This window comes from Antechinus flavipes, chromosome 2 (genome assembly GCF_016432865.1).
Source record: "Antechinus flavipes isolate AdamAnt ecotype Samford, QLD, Australia chromosome 2, AdamAnt_v2, whole genome shotgun sequence".
Classification (NCBI taxonomy): Eukaryota; Metazoa; Chordata; class Mammalia; order Dasyuromorphia; family Dasyuridae; genus Antechinus; species Antechinus flavipes.
In genome coordinates, this window is record NC_067399.1 from 141,504,910 (window position 1) to 141,520,849 (window position 15,940).

Consider the following 15,940-nt stretch of genomic DNA (forward strand, 5'->3'; position numbering starts at 1 on the left):
ATTAGTACCACATTTATTAATAAATACCCAATTGGTTTTAGCCCTGCTTACAACTCAAGAAACCGATCAATGTCAGCCTCCCTCAGTGGCAGGGATTACAGGCATGTACCACCACTTGAAGACATTTTTGAAACCAATAGAAAGAGTAAGCACAATGATACTTAGCTTCCTTATACTTTGGGAACAGATTTAAGCTGTACTGTGTTAATACACAGAAACTATGCTGGTTTGAATATACCCCACAGAATGAAGTACAGTAGATAAACAGGCAACATCTGCAAGAAAGAAGAGTTGTAGTGTTTTTTAACATCCATTCAGGTTTATTAACCTAGAGGGAGAGCCCATATTATACAAGAAAATTACTTTTTTAAAATAAGAAAGTTGATTGGCTAAAAGTTGTAATATTGATGGAAATGACCTAGGGAGAGGCATGTCTGCACATCAGTGACTAGTGACTCCATTTGTGTATGTTGTCCCCTGTCAAAGCTAAATGGAATTTGCATTGTCATAGCTAAGGAAAGAACTTAGCCTCCAGTTTTCTGTTCATCTTGTCATTCTGTTCTCATTTTCCAGGATGCCCCAATTTTTAGAAACAAATCAGCATCCTTGTTCCCTTTTTCATCAGTTATTTCCACTGCTTCGGAATTCTCAAAACTTCCAGATCATGCTACTTACAGGACAAAAAAGTTTTTTAGCCCACATTATTTTTCTTTTTCAAGGCATCTTGTATGCCTGGGGAAAAGATATAAAACACATGCACACACCTTTGCTAACACTAGCTGCAATTAGCTTAGTACATCTGTACTAAGATGTATGGATACCATTATCCTCATGAACCTTAGTAACAACCTTCTTCTTTAATTGTGTATCTTGAACTCAAAACCTACTCTCCTTGGGCATCAGTAGTATTGATTAAAAAAAAAAAAGTTCCTGTTTTCCTTATCAGAAAAGGATGTGCAGTAAGCTGAGGAACTTTTTTTTGAGATATGTTCACAACTCTGGCTCCTGCTAAGAGCTAACTGGCTTTTGGCCTACAAAAGAATCCACTTGGTATCATACTATGATTTGGAATTTTTCTGGTTCATTATGGTAACAGGAAAATCTAGTGAATTTGGCAGTTAAAAAAAATGTATCTGTAAATTCTAGCTTGATATAATGTTGCCTAACAATTCCTTTTCTGCATGGATTGATTAAAGATACCCATGAGTATAAAAAACAAATTTACCAAACATGGAAAATTCTCCACCGTTCTTCAGACACAATGTGAGTTCCCTTAGTCACATTTCATTATTCATTCCCCTCACACATCCCACCCCCCACTCTCATCCTTTCTCTCCATGACAACACCTGCCTGTTCTTAGAATGGTAATTTATGTGGTAGGTAAGTTACCACAGCTTTTGGCTGCTGGGTCATTTATCTTAGCATTGACATCACTTGTCTTGCCTGTGTAAGTAGTTACGGTCTAGCCCACAAAAAAAGTTATTTTGCCAGATATTTATGTAAAATGGAATGATTATTTATCTATATACAAATATTTTCTACGAAGGGAAAGTAATTTTAATTTGCTGAAATGGAAATCGACTAGTTTTTCTCTGTTCTGAAGGGGGGTTGTTCTTATTTTTCATGTTTGTGTTTAAAATCTCCTAATTCTTACAGGCTTCAGGAAAAAACCTGAATTTGAATGATGAAAGTCAGCATGGTTTACTCATGCAACTGCTTAAACTCACCCATAACTGCCTAAACTTTGATTTTATCGGCACATCAACAGATGAGTCCTCAGATGACCTGTGCACAGTACAAATTCCTACTAGTTGGAGATCAGGTAACAATCAGAATTGGAAAGCAATCTCATCACCTGAAATGGATCTGTTTCTGAAACATGGCACTGACAGAACCATTCAAACACCATTTTCTTTTGGAAATCCTTGTTTTGAGTTTTGAGGGGGGGAATTTGGTAACTGTAGCTTCTCACAGAGAACAAGAATTATGTCAGCAGAAAAAGCCAGATATGGCTTATGAAAAGGAAACTTTTTTAGAGAAGATTTCTTTTAAAGGGTCACCACTCTAGAAATGTTTAACTAGCCTTCTGCATTAATCATCTTAGGGATTTATGTTACTCGTTTTTTATTTTGTATAGTGTCTTTCTTAGGATCTTTCTCTATTTGTACTTCTGAACATAGGAAAATTCTTTCTCTTCCCATCATTTTAATAAGTCCTTAATACTGTTTTGTTCTTTTACTATCAGAGGCATAAATCCATTTCTTAACAGAGCTGAAAGTTCTAATTTAGAAAGAAAACACTTTGTATGGGAGTAAATATTTCTGCACTAAACTTTTTTTTAATATCCTGAGTAAGCATAAGCGTATGTTTACTTGTACATAATGCCAGAAGTATTCCAACAGTGATGCAGATAAAGTGAAGTACTTTTTTTCTATTTGTTTCAGCATTCTTAGATTCTTCCACCCTGCAGCTGTTTTTTGACCTGTATCATTCCATCCCTCCTTCATTTTCTCCTCTGGTGAGTCAGTACAACAGTCCCTAAAAGCAAAGGTATTGTCAGCACTAATGTATAAGCGTTATTCAAATATCTTTCAAGACGTTGCTTCAAAATGATATATTTACACCAGATAAACTATTGAGAACATGTAATTTATTAGAAAGATTTGAGTAACCTTACTTTAGTCCAATTAAATTTGAATTAATATTTTAAAATATTTGCCTTATTAATTAGATACTAAGGTGTTCTGTTTTTGTTTTATTTTTTTGTTTGGTTGGTTTTTAAAACCTTTTTTTTTTTTTTTTTTAAACATGTTAACCTATACTATATACTGTCGTGAAGGAAAGTACCTCATTTCATATAGTTGTACTTTTAAAAATCAGATGAATTCCCTCAGGCACACATAGAAATAATAATTGAAAAGTGTAATGGGAGCTCAAATTGGAATACCTATCCATGATACTCTATGGAAGTTGCTTGTAAATGATATGTTATCCTTTTAGAATTATCCTTAACCTGGAAAGACTCCTTGAAATAATATGTAGTTCTATTTATTCATATGTATAGATACCAAATAATAAAGAAAGGAGAGTTTAGGTACTATTTTTAATTATTTCTACAGTGGAATTAAGGTTTCTAGATACTTTAATACTTTTCCAGGTCACTGAAAAGCAATTCCTATAGCAGAAATGTTAATTCAGTGCAGGTAGATAAATAATATGCTTTTAAAAAAAAAAAAAAGACATTTCTTTATACTGCAACTTAGCTAAGGCTGATAAAGTACTAAAAAAGGTTTACTAAAAAGAAAAACAGAAGCCATTAAGCAGATATCTAAAACTAATTAATTAAGCTAATAATTGCTTGGCGTTTTAAGACATTAAATATGTATGTTGGCAAGAACAAGAGAGGAACCTTTAAACTGGGCAGAGAACAGTGAATCTAACTAGCAACTATGATATACATGATTCTTATGATCTTCCCTCATAATAAAATTGCCCAGATGCCTAGAGTTATACTTTTCTTGATCTTTCTATACCCTTAAAATTAGAGCCACTGAGGTATAAAACAGATTCCATTTTAAGAGATGAAAAAGGCTTCTTTAGTTGAGAGTATGTGGGTAAAATAATCAGTTTTACTGTTTTTAACTTTTTTTCTCTCTTTAGGTCCTATCCTGTTTAGTGCAAATTGCTTCAGTCCGCAGATCCCTGTTTAATAATGCAGAAAGGGCAAAGTTTCTCTCTCATCTTGTTGATGGTGTTAAACGAATACTGGAAAATCCACAGGTGAGAGTGTAGGACTCAATCTTGGTGATACAAAGAGAGAGTCAGCCAGTTAACATGAGGATTAGCATATGCCCACATTAGAAACAAAAAATCAAGGAAAGCCATGTTTGGTAGTAGACTAGAAAAGAGTGAATTTTAAATTCTCCATTGTATTGTCAAATTTAGATAGAAATGGGCCAACCAAACTGGGATTATAAGAATCCCTGTGGGCTGCATATTGGCTTTAAAAAAACGCAAATTAGGGGCAGCTAGGTGGTGGCACAGTGATAGAGCCCTAGCCTTGAAGTCAGGAGGACCTGAGTTAGTTCATATCTGGTCTCAGACACTTAACACTTCCTAGCTTTGTGACTCTGGGCAAATCACTTAACCCCAATTGTCTCAGGAAAAACAAACAAAACCACAAATTAACAATAACTTTGTTTTAATTTATTTTGTTAAAATTTCCCAGTTTGATTTTCATCCGGTTCAGGAATGTTGCAAGCCAAACTGTATGTTTTGCCCCTGTTCAAGTATGTTTGCATCCAACCGTACATATGCTTGCATTCTTTTACTTTTACTGTGATGCGAGGAACTGGGGAGGGAATGGATAACTTTGATTATTGTTGTAAATGATGATAATCATTTATAAATTGTAGTAAATGATGATAAACATAAATTGAGAAAAGAAATATTTTAGCCAAAATTGAGTTTATTGCATAAATAATTTCATCTATCTGTATGTCTATATCTATCTATCTGTCTATCTAAAACACTTCATGATATAAATGACTTTATAAAGGACCTTTGGATTTGCAGAGCTCCTTACTCATTGAGTCCTTACTATTAACCCCCTATGTGGTAAATATTACTGGCTTTATTAACTTTATTTTATAGATGAAGAAACTAAGACTTAGATTAAATGACCCACAAAAGTCAGACAGGATTTCAAACCAGTCTCTCTTAACTCCGAGTCCAAACAGCTCCTTCCCATTGTATTATGTTCCTTTATTAGTATTATTTTCATTTGCTATCAAATAGGCTTTTTCTTCAGTCCTAATCAATTTTAGTGTGTTGGAAAGCAATATTTAAAGGCGTCATCTTAAAATACTAAACTTTTTTATCTTGTTGGTGAAATATTTTAGTAACTTTATAATTGTTTGCTATGCTCAATACTTCACTTGACAGATAATGTAAATTATTTTTGACTCAGAGAAATGGTCCAAGTATGTCATTAGCAATCATTTATAACTTTAGACAAGCCACCTAATTTCAGTTTAAGGGAATAAGTTTTTCCTCATCTACATACATCTGAAGGTGGTGGGTTTTTTTGTGGGGTTTTTTTTTTTTTTTTTTTTTTTTTTTTGGCGGCGGTGGGGGGGGGTGTTGGGTTTTGTTTTGTTTTGTTTTTGAGATAATTGATATGAAAGTCCTTAAAAAAGATTTTATACATTGTAAATTTAAGGAGTTTTGAATAAAAATTCATCTCAGGAATAAAAAACATCCTCTATCACTTCCCTATCCTCTCCCCCCCCCCCCAAAAAAAAAAAAAAAAGAAAAGAAAAGAAAGAAAGAAAGAAAAAAACCACACCACATTTATTACTTTGTATGATACTAGGAGGAATTGAAGTACATAACACTCAAAACTTTTTTTTCCTTCTCTTCACCCTCTAGAGTTTATCAGACCCAAACAATTACCATGAGTTTTGCAGGCTTCTGGCCAGATTGAAAAGTAACTACCAACTTGGAGAATTGGTTAAGGTGGAAAACTACCCTGAGGTTATCCGGTTAATAGCCAACTTCACAGTGACAAGCTTACAGGTTTGTTTTAGTTTCCTTTCCTTTCTTACAGTCTAGGATGTTCTTTTTTCTGCTGCTGATTGGCTTTACATTTGTAGAACAATATCCATTTTTATACCCACCCAGAGACTCTAGGCAGCCCGAGGGCTGCAATGAACTTCACAACTATAATTGATTTGGAGGCTTCAACTAAGTTGCTTTTTCAGAGCCTGATAATCCATTTTGGTGGTTATTTAATCCTTTTAATATTCCTCATTTTCATTTATGCTTCATTTTCTGGTAGTATTTCCAGAGAATGAGCAGAGAAAATGAAGAAGACATCCAAATTAATTTCAGTTTATTGTGTGTGGGGGAATTATGAAGAGGTTGAAGATACTTAAATTTTGACCATATCATTCATCTTTAAACAGTAATTTAGAGCTAACTTCATGGACATTAAAACAATTTAAAGAATGATCTCTAAAAATATAGTGTGAGAAACTGGCTTTTATAAAATATTTCTGGCCATCCAATCTAACAAACAAATATTAATTTAATACCTATCAAAGGACAGGCCTGGTGCTGAGGTCCTGGGATACAATTAAGAAAAAGAGATGATTCCTGTCCTGAAGGAGCTTAGAATCTAATTGGAGGGTTAGGGGGAAGACAATACACAAAAGTAGAAACGAAAGGGGGTCAGGGTCATCTTGTATGGAATTGAGGCCATGCAGACAAATCAGCAGATGCAGAAAGGAGGGAGTCAACCAGAAAGCCCAGTTTCTGCTTTCTGTAGAAGGCCCTGGGAAGAGTTTATAACTGCCCTCTAGCCTTCTAAATAGATGGGAGAAGAGGCTGAGAGAATTGCTGTCAAACACTGTTCCAGTTAGCAGCATGGCCATTTAAACAGGTAAACATTAACTAACAAGAATTTATATTCCCATTGTGTTCTCCAATCAAGAGTAACCTAGTTGAAAATGACTACTGTTAACTTAGTTGTTCCTTTCCTTATGGAGCCTTCTTACATCAACTCTTTACTTAATGCTAATTTTAATTTTACCTTTCTCATTTGTAAAAAATTATTATAATAATTAAATCAGTAATGTTCTTTGTTGTCTCTAATATTATTAGTCTTGATTTATCCAAGTTTACTTTGAATAATAATAAGAAAACCCTATAATTCTCTTAATTATAAGTTCATATATATGTCCCCAAAGAAAAACATTTGGTTATAACATACGTGTACATATAATAATGCTGATAAATTTATTTGCAGCAACATAATAACTTTTATTTAGATATATGTTAGAATTTTTGTTTTCCCATATCAGTGCTGCAAATTATTAAAGATCTTCTTAACTGGACATGGTATGTAAAGGGGGACAGGGAAATATTACTAACCAAAGAAGTCTCTTTTGAGTAGGGATTTAAGCTAAGTAATGCCTTTTCTGAAAGAGTCTTACTATTTTTTTTTTTAATCAGTATCATGGTTCACATAATCAAATGTGCAGTATAGTAAAGTGAGAGTGAGAAAAAAGGACTGAGTCTTTTAAGGATGTGCTTAAAAGGAGTTATATATTTTATTTATTTTCTTAGTACTCATTAGGTAAAAAACCATTAGTAACCTTTTAACATGAAAAACATTTATGATAATTTTAAAGTGGAATCCTTATTTATATCTCCTTTGAAGTTTTGTTTTTACTCCTTTGGAAGTGCTACATATAGACCATGGAGAGCTGAGCAAGGGAAGCATCACCTGATATTTTTTTCATCAGCAAGTGCTTTATTCTGGAATGTGGTATATGACATTAAGTGCCACCTCCCTAATTATTCCTCAGATTTATTTTTGATAAGTTTTTAATACTTAATTTATATTAAGTAATTGGTGGTACAAAGTTGATCTTGGGTCCAGTTCTATTTTAGCAAAAGTTTTCCTTTCAGATATGAAATAAGAAACTAGCAAAGAAACTTGAAAAATGTCTTAACCTTAAAAAAAAAGATTTTAACAGAAATGAAACTTTAGTTTTGCTCCAAGGTTATCGTGTAATAAATATATAGTAATCTTTAGATCAATTTCATTTTTATTCCTACTAGTTTGCTTAACAGCAGGAAATTCAGGGGATAGGAACAGAAACAAAACATAAAAATTTATCTTTTGAACTTTTTTAAGATAGGTTTTCCTCACATCCCCAAGGCATCACGATTAGAGGATTTTAAAAAGAAGAATTTCTGAATGAATTAGATTGCCACAGCCAAATTAGTTAACAAATATAAAACACCTCCTATATACTAGGCACTGTGTCAAGCATTGAGAATACAAAGAAAAGCAAAAACAATCCCTTACTTCAATTAATTCAGTCTAATAAGGTAGATATATGCAAACAATTACAAGCAAACAAGATATAAGATAGATAGGAATAGTGTTTTAGTCAGGGAACAGCAAGAAGGTCAATATCATTGGATCATGAAAAGGAGTAAGATCATAGGAAAAGTAGGAAAGGGCCAGATTATGAGGACTTCAAAAGATAAACTAGATTTTGTATATAACCTCAGGGATAACAAGGAGCTAGCAACTCAAATTGATTATGAGGATACTATAATCAGAACCATCTTTTAGGAAGATTGTTTTTAATAGCTGAGCAGAGAAACCAATCATCAGGATACTTCAGTAGTCCAAGTGCAAGATGATATGGGTTTGTGCCATGGTTCTGGTAATATCAGAGGAAAGAAGAGGACATAAAAGAGATGTCAAGAAAGGAGAAATGACAGGACTTGACAGTTGATTGGATATGAAGAGTACATAGTTGAAAATTATACCTAAATTTTGAAACTGATTGGTTAGGGGAATGGTAATATCCTCAATAGGAATAGGGAAGGTTTGAGGAAAATAACAGTGAATTCAGCATTTATTTATTTATTTATTTTAAGATAACTTTTTATTGGCAGAACCCTGCCAGGATAATTTTTTACAGCATTATCCCTTGCACTCATTTCTGTTCCGATTTTTCCCCTCCTTCCCTCCCTCCACCTCCTTCCTCTCCCCCTCCCCCCCAGATGGCAAGCAGTCCTTTACATGTTAAATAGGTTACAGTATATCCTAGATACAATATATGTGTGCAGAACTGAACAATTTTCTTGTTGCACGGGGAGAATTGGATTCAGAAGATATAAATAACCCAGGAAGAAAAACAAAAATGCAAGCAGTTTATATTCATTTCCCAGTGTTCTTTCTTTGGGTGTAGCTGCTTCTGTCCATCCTTGATCAATTGAAACTGAATTAGGTCTCTTTTTCGAAGAGATGCACTTCCATCAGAATATATCCTCAAACAGTATCGTTGTTGAGGTATATAATGATCTCCTGGTACTGCTCATTTCACTTAGCATCAGTTCATGTAAGTCTTGCCAGTCCTCTCTGTATTCGTCCTGATGAATTCAGTTTTTAGATATGTCAGGTTTAAGATTCCTGAAGTATTCAGTTCAAGAGGTCTAATGAGCAATGAAAATGTGAGACTGGAGGTCAGGAAAAAGGATCGTTCTAATAGATTTGAGTATAGCTAGCCTAGAAATCTTAATTGGGTCCCTGGAAATTGACGAGATGACCAAATTGTTTATAAAGTGGTTTTTTTGTTTGTTTTTGAGGGCAAATGATATTTCTCATCTTTGTATTCACACCACCTCCACACAATGTGTATCACCCAATATTAATGCCTTTTTGTTGAAATGAATTAAATTATTAAACTGTATTCTGCGCAGAGAACAAAGCTTGAGAAAGGAGTATCCTTAAAAAAAAAAAAAATCAATCTATAGTCAGTAGCATGTGGCCAATCTGTTGTTTCTCCCTCCCAAACACACACACAAAAATAGAAATAATCCCCTCTTCCTTTTGGTTCTCCTTAGCACTGGGAATTTGCCCCAAATAGTGTGCACTATCTCCTGAGTCTGTGGCAGCGACTGGCTGCCTCTGTACCATATGTCAAAGCCACAGAGCCCCACATGCTGGAAACCTATACTCCTGAAGTCACCAAAGCCTACATCACATCACGCTTGGAGTCTGTGCATATCATCCTAAGGTAAGGGAGTTGGGCCACCTTGATTATCTTCCCCAAAGCTTTATATCACTGTTTCCTAAGGTCTTCTATATCCAAAAAATAAAATGCTTGGGTCATGATTATGGCTAATACAACTAAAGGTTATTTTTCCTTTATTCAAAGAAAAATGCAACTAAACCAGTATTGTGACATCATGGATTTTGAGAGAACTATTTCTTCTTCATTAATCTATTAGTTATTTCACTTCTTTCACCAGGCATAGCATTTTGTTTGAATATAAAGGACATCAAGATGATCGTCTACAAATTCTTTTTTCGTGGGAGAAAAACATTTGTTAGGGCAAAGACAATATAAAAAAATGCCTTATGTACAGTATAAATATAAGCTACCAAACCCACAAAGGTCTTAAATTTTTTAATATTCAAGTAAAGGCTTTGTTTCCTCACAAGATCTTATACCACTTGTAATTCCAAGATCACTGAAAAACATTAACACATGGGCCCTTATTTGGATATTTGATTGAAGTGAGGGGATTGAGCCCATGGCACTGATCAAAGATTTAGAATGACAGTTTATAAAATGAAATGGCTCTTCCTCTGGAAGAACCTTCCTATTATATTTGGAGCCTTTAGTCATTGCTACTAAGTAGAATTCTTATTTATTTTGGTGGAGCAGATGAGGTTAAGTAACTTGCCCAGTTAATGTTAAGTGTCTGAAATCATATTTGAACTCAGGTCCTGATTTCAAAGCTGGTACTCTATCGACTTTGCCATCTAGCTGCCTATAAGTAGAATTCTCTTGGATTTCCAAGGCTTGTATTTTGATTTTCTGTTGATCAATCTTTTAGTTTGTTAAGATTCAAATTCAATTAATTGCTCCATAGATATGGACTTGGTGATGATAGGAAAGGGAAGGAAACAAACATTAAGTGTCAACTATTTGCCAGGCACTATTCTAAGCACTTTTACAAATATTATCTCATTTGATAGAATATGAGCAGCAGCAAGATGGGATTAGAGCCTGGTAAAGTGTTAACGGTCTTGTTACAAACTAACAGAGTCAAGGAGTTAAGATAGGAACCAATAGGTCAGGGGCCTATTAGTTTGTTATTAACTAAGGACTAAAAAGCTCATATTCTAGTGGTTGAGTCCTAGTCACTAAGATTCTCTTAAGAGTTGAAAGGACGTTAAAGATTTATCTAGTTCAAACTCCTCATTTTTACAAAAAAGGAAACTAAGATGGAATGCTATACCCAACTCTCAAGAGATCACAGAAGGCAAGAATAAAGTCAAGCTGTTTGTTATCTTTAAAATACATGACTTCATATATATATGAAAAAAATGGTCCTTTCCCACTCAGTATTGATATATTTTGCATTTTTTCAGTGTATTAATTAGTTTTTCAGGGAAGAAGATTCATTTTTCTTCTTTTTTTTCTTTTTCTTTATAAAATTATTTGTTATATGGATTGACTGGTAAAGAAAATAGAGGGATACCAAGGGAAATTTTGGTGATGCAGAAAGCAAATAGAAATAAAAATCTTATTTTGAAGCTGGGGGGTGGGGAGGTAGAAGTATTGCATTAAGTGAATCTTCTTCCAGAGCAGAGACTATTTGCCTTCTTGCTTTTCTTCTTTGTATACAGAAATGCAGTTTAATGATTAGGATCTCAAAGTGATGGGGAAAAAAATGACTACAGATAGAGAATTAACATTATGTGGGTTACTTTCCCTCTTGTTTGAGTACAGAGATGGTCTGGAAGACCCACTGGATGATACAGGCCTGGTCCAACAGCAGTTGGATCAACTATCTACAATTGGTCGCTGTGAATATGAGAAGACATGTGCACTCCTTGTCCAGCTATTTGACCAGTCAGCCCAGTCATACCAAGAGCTGCTCCAGAGTGCTAGTGCAAGTCCCATGGACATCGCAGTGCAAGAAGGTGAGTGCTCCAAACAGCATCCTATAAAACTGGTTGCATGGCCTTTGATGGTATTGAGCATGCAATCAAGACTCTTTTACTAAAGCTCTGCATTTCTTTTGTTTTTAGGAGGGTCTTTGATTACTAATTACATCTATACATCAGAAGTATTTTTAGTTAAGTGAAATGTAGACTCTAGAGGAATTTCAAATCTTATTTGACTAAAGAAAGGTTTTTATAGTCACTAAAATAATATTGTTGTTGAAAAAACATTTCTTCCCATAGTCAATTCAATGCCAGAGATTAGTGAAAAGAAAGCATATGGTGGAAAATCTTTTTGGTCCTGGTCACTTAAAGAAACAATGATGTTAATATTGCTCCTTTCCTTTGCAGGACGACTAACGTGGCTGGTTTACATTATTGGTGCAGTGATTGGGGGCCGTGTTTCATTTGCGAGCACAGATGAGCAAGATGCTATGGATGGCGAACTGGTCTGTCGGTAAGTGTTTCTCCAGACTCCCGCTTTAGTGGTCTCTCTTCTGAGTCATAAGACTGCTGTGATAACCTGCTTCTGCTATACCTTTCTTCCTTACTTCCTGAAAATGGATTAATGAAGTAGATTGCATGTGAAAAGAAAGTCTGAATGGTTCAAAGTCCCAACCACAGCATATAAAATAGATACAGTGTTATAAGGAACACATTTGAAGTAGTTTAACCAGGGACCTGTAAATATAGTATTAGAAAAGCCAAAATGGGACCTGGCTTCTAGATACTATTTAAAAACACCATAAAACGTTGGGCAGAGTTGATGCTATATGGACCTGTTAATGGATTGGCATAAAATACTAATAGGAAATAACTTCCAAGAAATTGTCACTCTTCTATGACTGCTTCTAGAGTTAAACTTAATGGCTTATCTATTGGTCTGTTATTTGTAGCCTCAAATCCAAACCTTTGGCTATAGTTTCCTATTTATTCCTCATGATTCCATTTAATGGGGATTCTCATTTTACAAATAACCACTGGCAAGCATTTTTAAATGGCTTCTCCACTAAATTGAGGCAGAAAAACATTATATTATTGACTTTTTGAAAAGCTGTAATAAAATAGAGACTTAACCATCCTGGAGTGCCCTAAACACTGATTTCATTGAAGAGGACTACATTGCAAAATGTTGTTTTAGAATTATTTGGTTTCAACATAGGCTCATCAAACACCACACTTCAAAATTCACCTTGTAGTTCAAGGTGCCTTCTAGAAATTCTTTTTGCCTTTATACCCACAACTTATTTTTCACATGCACTTTTATTTTACATTCAGCTTCATTAATATGACAAGTTCAGTTTCATTATCTTGTGATACTTTTTGGAAATTAGGGAAGGCAATTTAAGTTTGGAAATTGATATCTTTCTTATTTTGTAGCCAAATTCAAAAGATACACATACATGAAAATTTAGAGGTAGAAGAAGAAATCTTAAAAGATGATTTTCAGTCTACCCACCTTGTTTTATATAGAAAAAATTTGAGATCCAAAAAGAGGAAAAAGTCTTAACTTAGGAATAGAATACTAATTAGTAGCCAAAATAGCTGATTTGGTAGAACCCAAATGTCTTTGACCGTTATTTATTTTTTTTCCCCATTATACTACAGTGTTTTGCTCAAAAGTTTGTTTTTTTAAAAATATCAAGTATTTCCAATTTTTTTTTTCACATCCTTGATTTTATTGGGGGAGGGAGTTCCCATTGAGGGAACACTACCAGTCTTCATTGGCAACTGCTCTTCTTAAGTGACTTGCCCAGGTTCACATAGATCTTGAACCTAGGTTTTCTTGATTCCTAGGGTAGCCTATATTTATATATCATGCTATCTCTTAAATAATTAGAGATATTAGTATCTGGTTGCTTATTCATTCTTTGTCTAAAGTACCTACTTATATGGCACAAATGGAGAATTTACTTCCCTCAACAGAGCCCAAACTCTGAAAAATATGTGTTTTAAGAGAGGTAAATAATCTAAGATATTTCAGAGTAGATTAGATGTCAGAGAGCGTCAAAGATTTCCTGATGTGGAGAAAATCATTGCTTTTTTATCTCTAGGGTTCTTCAGCTGATGAACCTGACAGACTCTCGCTTGGCCCAGGCAGGGAATGAGAAGCTAGAATTAGCCATGCTGAGCTTCTTTGAACAGTTCCGTAAGATCTACATTGGGGACCAGGTGCAGAAATCCTCCAAGGTAACCACCACTCTCCACTAGCATCGCTTCTCCCTTTGAGACTCCCAGTTGAGGTGAGGGTTGGTGAAATCCCAAACTGAGAGCAGCCTTCACTTCCAAGGCTTCTGAATTCTGGAAGTCTGCTCAGCATTCTTAGCTTCTGTCAGAACAGATGTACCTGGCAAGCCCTCAAGTATGGGGATTTTTATATATCTGGGTGGCAAAGAATAAGATTTGAGCAGGCCACATTCAGAATATAAAGGGCATTGTCAGTTTGGATAGGACATTTCAGGGCTTCAATGCAAAGATCTGCTTGCCCTTTCAACAAGGGATATATTTCAACATATCCCCTCATGTCCTTCCCATCCTTAGCTCTAAAAGAAGGTGTTGGTGAATATTTTCATTCCTTTCTCTCTGTTGCCCTTTTCTTTTCTCATTCTTTGTTATAACCAGCTGTATCGCCGACTCTCAGAAGTCTTGGGTTTAAACGATGAGACCATGGTCCTGAGCGTCTTCATAGGAAAAATGTAAGTATTGGAGCTTGCCAACAACAGGAGTCAGGCCAGTGCACTTCTGTTGCAACAGCTAATTTGTGATCCTAGCAATGTGCTGCCAGTGCTTTGGTCTTTCAGCCTTGATTGTTTTGCATCAGAATATCGTGCAACTGAGTGTATGACAGATTGTGTTTAGAGATGTGGCCCGGCCCCAGAGCATTCCAGGGTTTTCCCAGAAGGGGATTTAATTTCATCCACTATCAACTCTCACTTTGGCCTTAGGGACAGAAATGAAAACTTTGTCATTGTCATTACTAAAAAAAATACCCAGTCAGTGCTTATTGTCTTACCTGTTACAGTGCTGCTTGGGGAAGCCTTTACCAAGGGTTCACACTTGCTGATTTTCAGCTAGTTAAGACTCACCCCAAAGGGGGCCTCATTCTCTGAAATGGAATACTGTTAATTAAATCATCCCTGAAGTGGAACTTCATTGGCCATTTTCTCTGCATTGAAAAGCAATGTTGCTTTTGTGCCCTTTGGTGGCATTTAGCTCTTTCTTATAACATACACTAGGAGTCAAATATCACACCCAGGGCTGTGTGCAGGATGGCATTTTGCCTTCTTCTGTTTTTCCCATCCCCAAACCACACTCAAACCCAAGTGCTGGTTTAGATAAAATTAACTCAAATAAGGGGGGTTCTAAAGGACACTCCCAATCAAGAATCCAGAAGCAAGGACTACTAGAATTCTGCAGCTGACAGTGGATGGTGCAGGTGTAGAATTGCATACGTCTGCGTGTTATCACTGCCGCAGAAATCTCTTACCCTTGCTGCAGAAATCAGCCCTGGAGTGCCCCAGAATTCCAAGGGCCTGGGTATGGGCCAATATAGCTTTGGAACCAAGTAGTGAAGATTATCTGAAGGATAATTTTCTAGTCAACAAATGTAAGTACAGTGATTTTATACCCATATTTTGTGGTTGTGATGTTTGTGAATTTGGAAGAGACTTTTGATGGATAATTTTCCCATAAGCTACTCTTTGCAAGCACCAAATAAAGTTTAAAGATTTGTGTTTTGTTTTGTTCTTAGCATCACAAACTTGAAGTACTGGGGCCGCTGTGAACCGATCACCTCTAAGACACTACAGCTTCTCAATGACCTCTCTATCGGATATCCTTTTTATTCATGGCTCTGATGCCAAAGTTTGTGCACACAACACGGACAGCAGCATGCCTCACAGTTATATATTGTGGCCATCCAGTCATTTGATCCTAATTGAGATTTAGTGAAAACTTAAATAATTCTCTTTTTTATGAAAGCAAAAGATTGTAGCTAAACATAAAGAAAATTCCGTCTCACAAAAAGAGAACAAAACCTATTTACTATAGATGTAGTGCCATGGCTATGGCCTTCCCTAGGTTATTATTTTCATTGGCAGAATCTCTGCAGGAAATATCAAAAACTATCCAACCTCTTTAGATTTAAGACCATTACAGCTTTTAAGATTTATTTTGAATTGATCAATATTCTTGCAAAAAAGCAGCCATGCTTTTCCTTCCCAAAGAAAGTTAACAAGTGAGTCTTGTCAGCATCCCGTCTTTGGGCAATAAACTTCTGAATATACATGGGCCAACCAGCTGGGAATTGTCTGTCTGTACAGTGATACAATCAGCAGATATTTTAGATATAGGACTTCATTTTATCTAGTTTCTTTACCCTTGCTCCATTTACTCTT

The 15,940-nt window shown here is 35.3% G+C and overlaps 1 protein-coding gene across 2 annotated transcripts in view; it reads left to right on the top strand.

Moving 5' to 3' along the window:
- XPO7 (exportin 7) overlaps positions 1–15,940 on the top strand; it is an 87,142-nt gene that overhangs the window by 58,545 nt on the left and 12,657 nt on the right. For both annotated transcript variants that reach the window (XM_051975664.1, XM_051975665.1), the window contains exons 7-16: positions 1,658–1,823; positions 2,446–2,519; positions 3,662–3,781; positions 5,432–5,578; positions 9,431–9,603; positions 11,329–11,522; positions 11,895–12,000; positions 13,598–13,733; positions 14,166–14,239; positions 15,295–15,375. In XM_051975664.1, the coding sequence (XP_051831624.1) occupies positions 1,658–1,823; positions 2,446–2,519; positions 3,662–3,781; positions 5,432–5,578; positions 9,431–9,603; positions 11,329–11,522; positions 11,895–12,000; positions 13,598–13,733; positions 14,166–14,239; positions 15,295–15,375 (1,271 nt within the window). The remainder of the gene's footprint in view (positions 1–1,657; positions 1,824–2,445; positions 2,520–3,661; positions 3,782–5,431; positions 5,579–9,430; positions 9,604–11,328; positions 11,523–11,894; positions 12,001–13,597; positions 13,734–14,165; positions 14,240–15,294; positions 15,376–15,940) is intronic.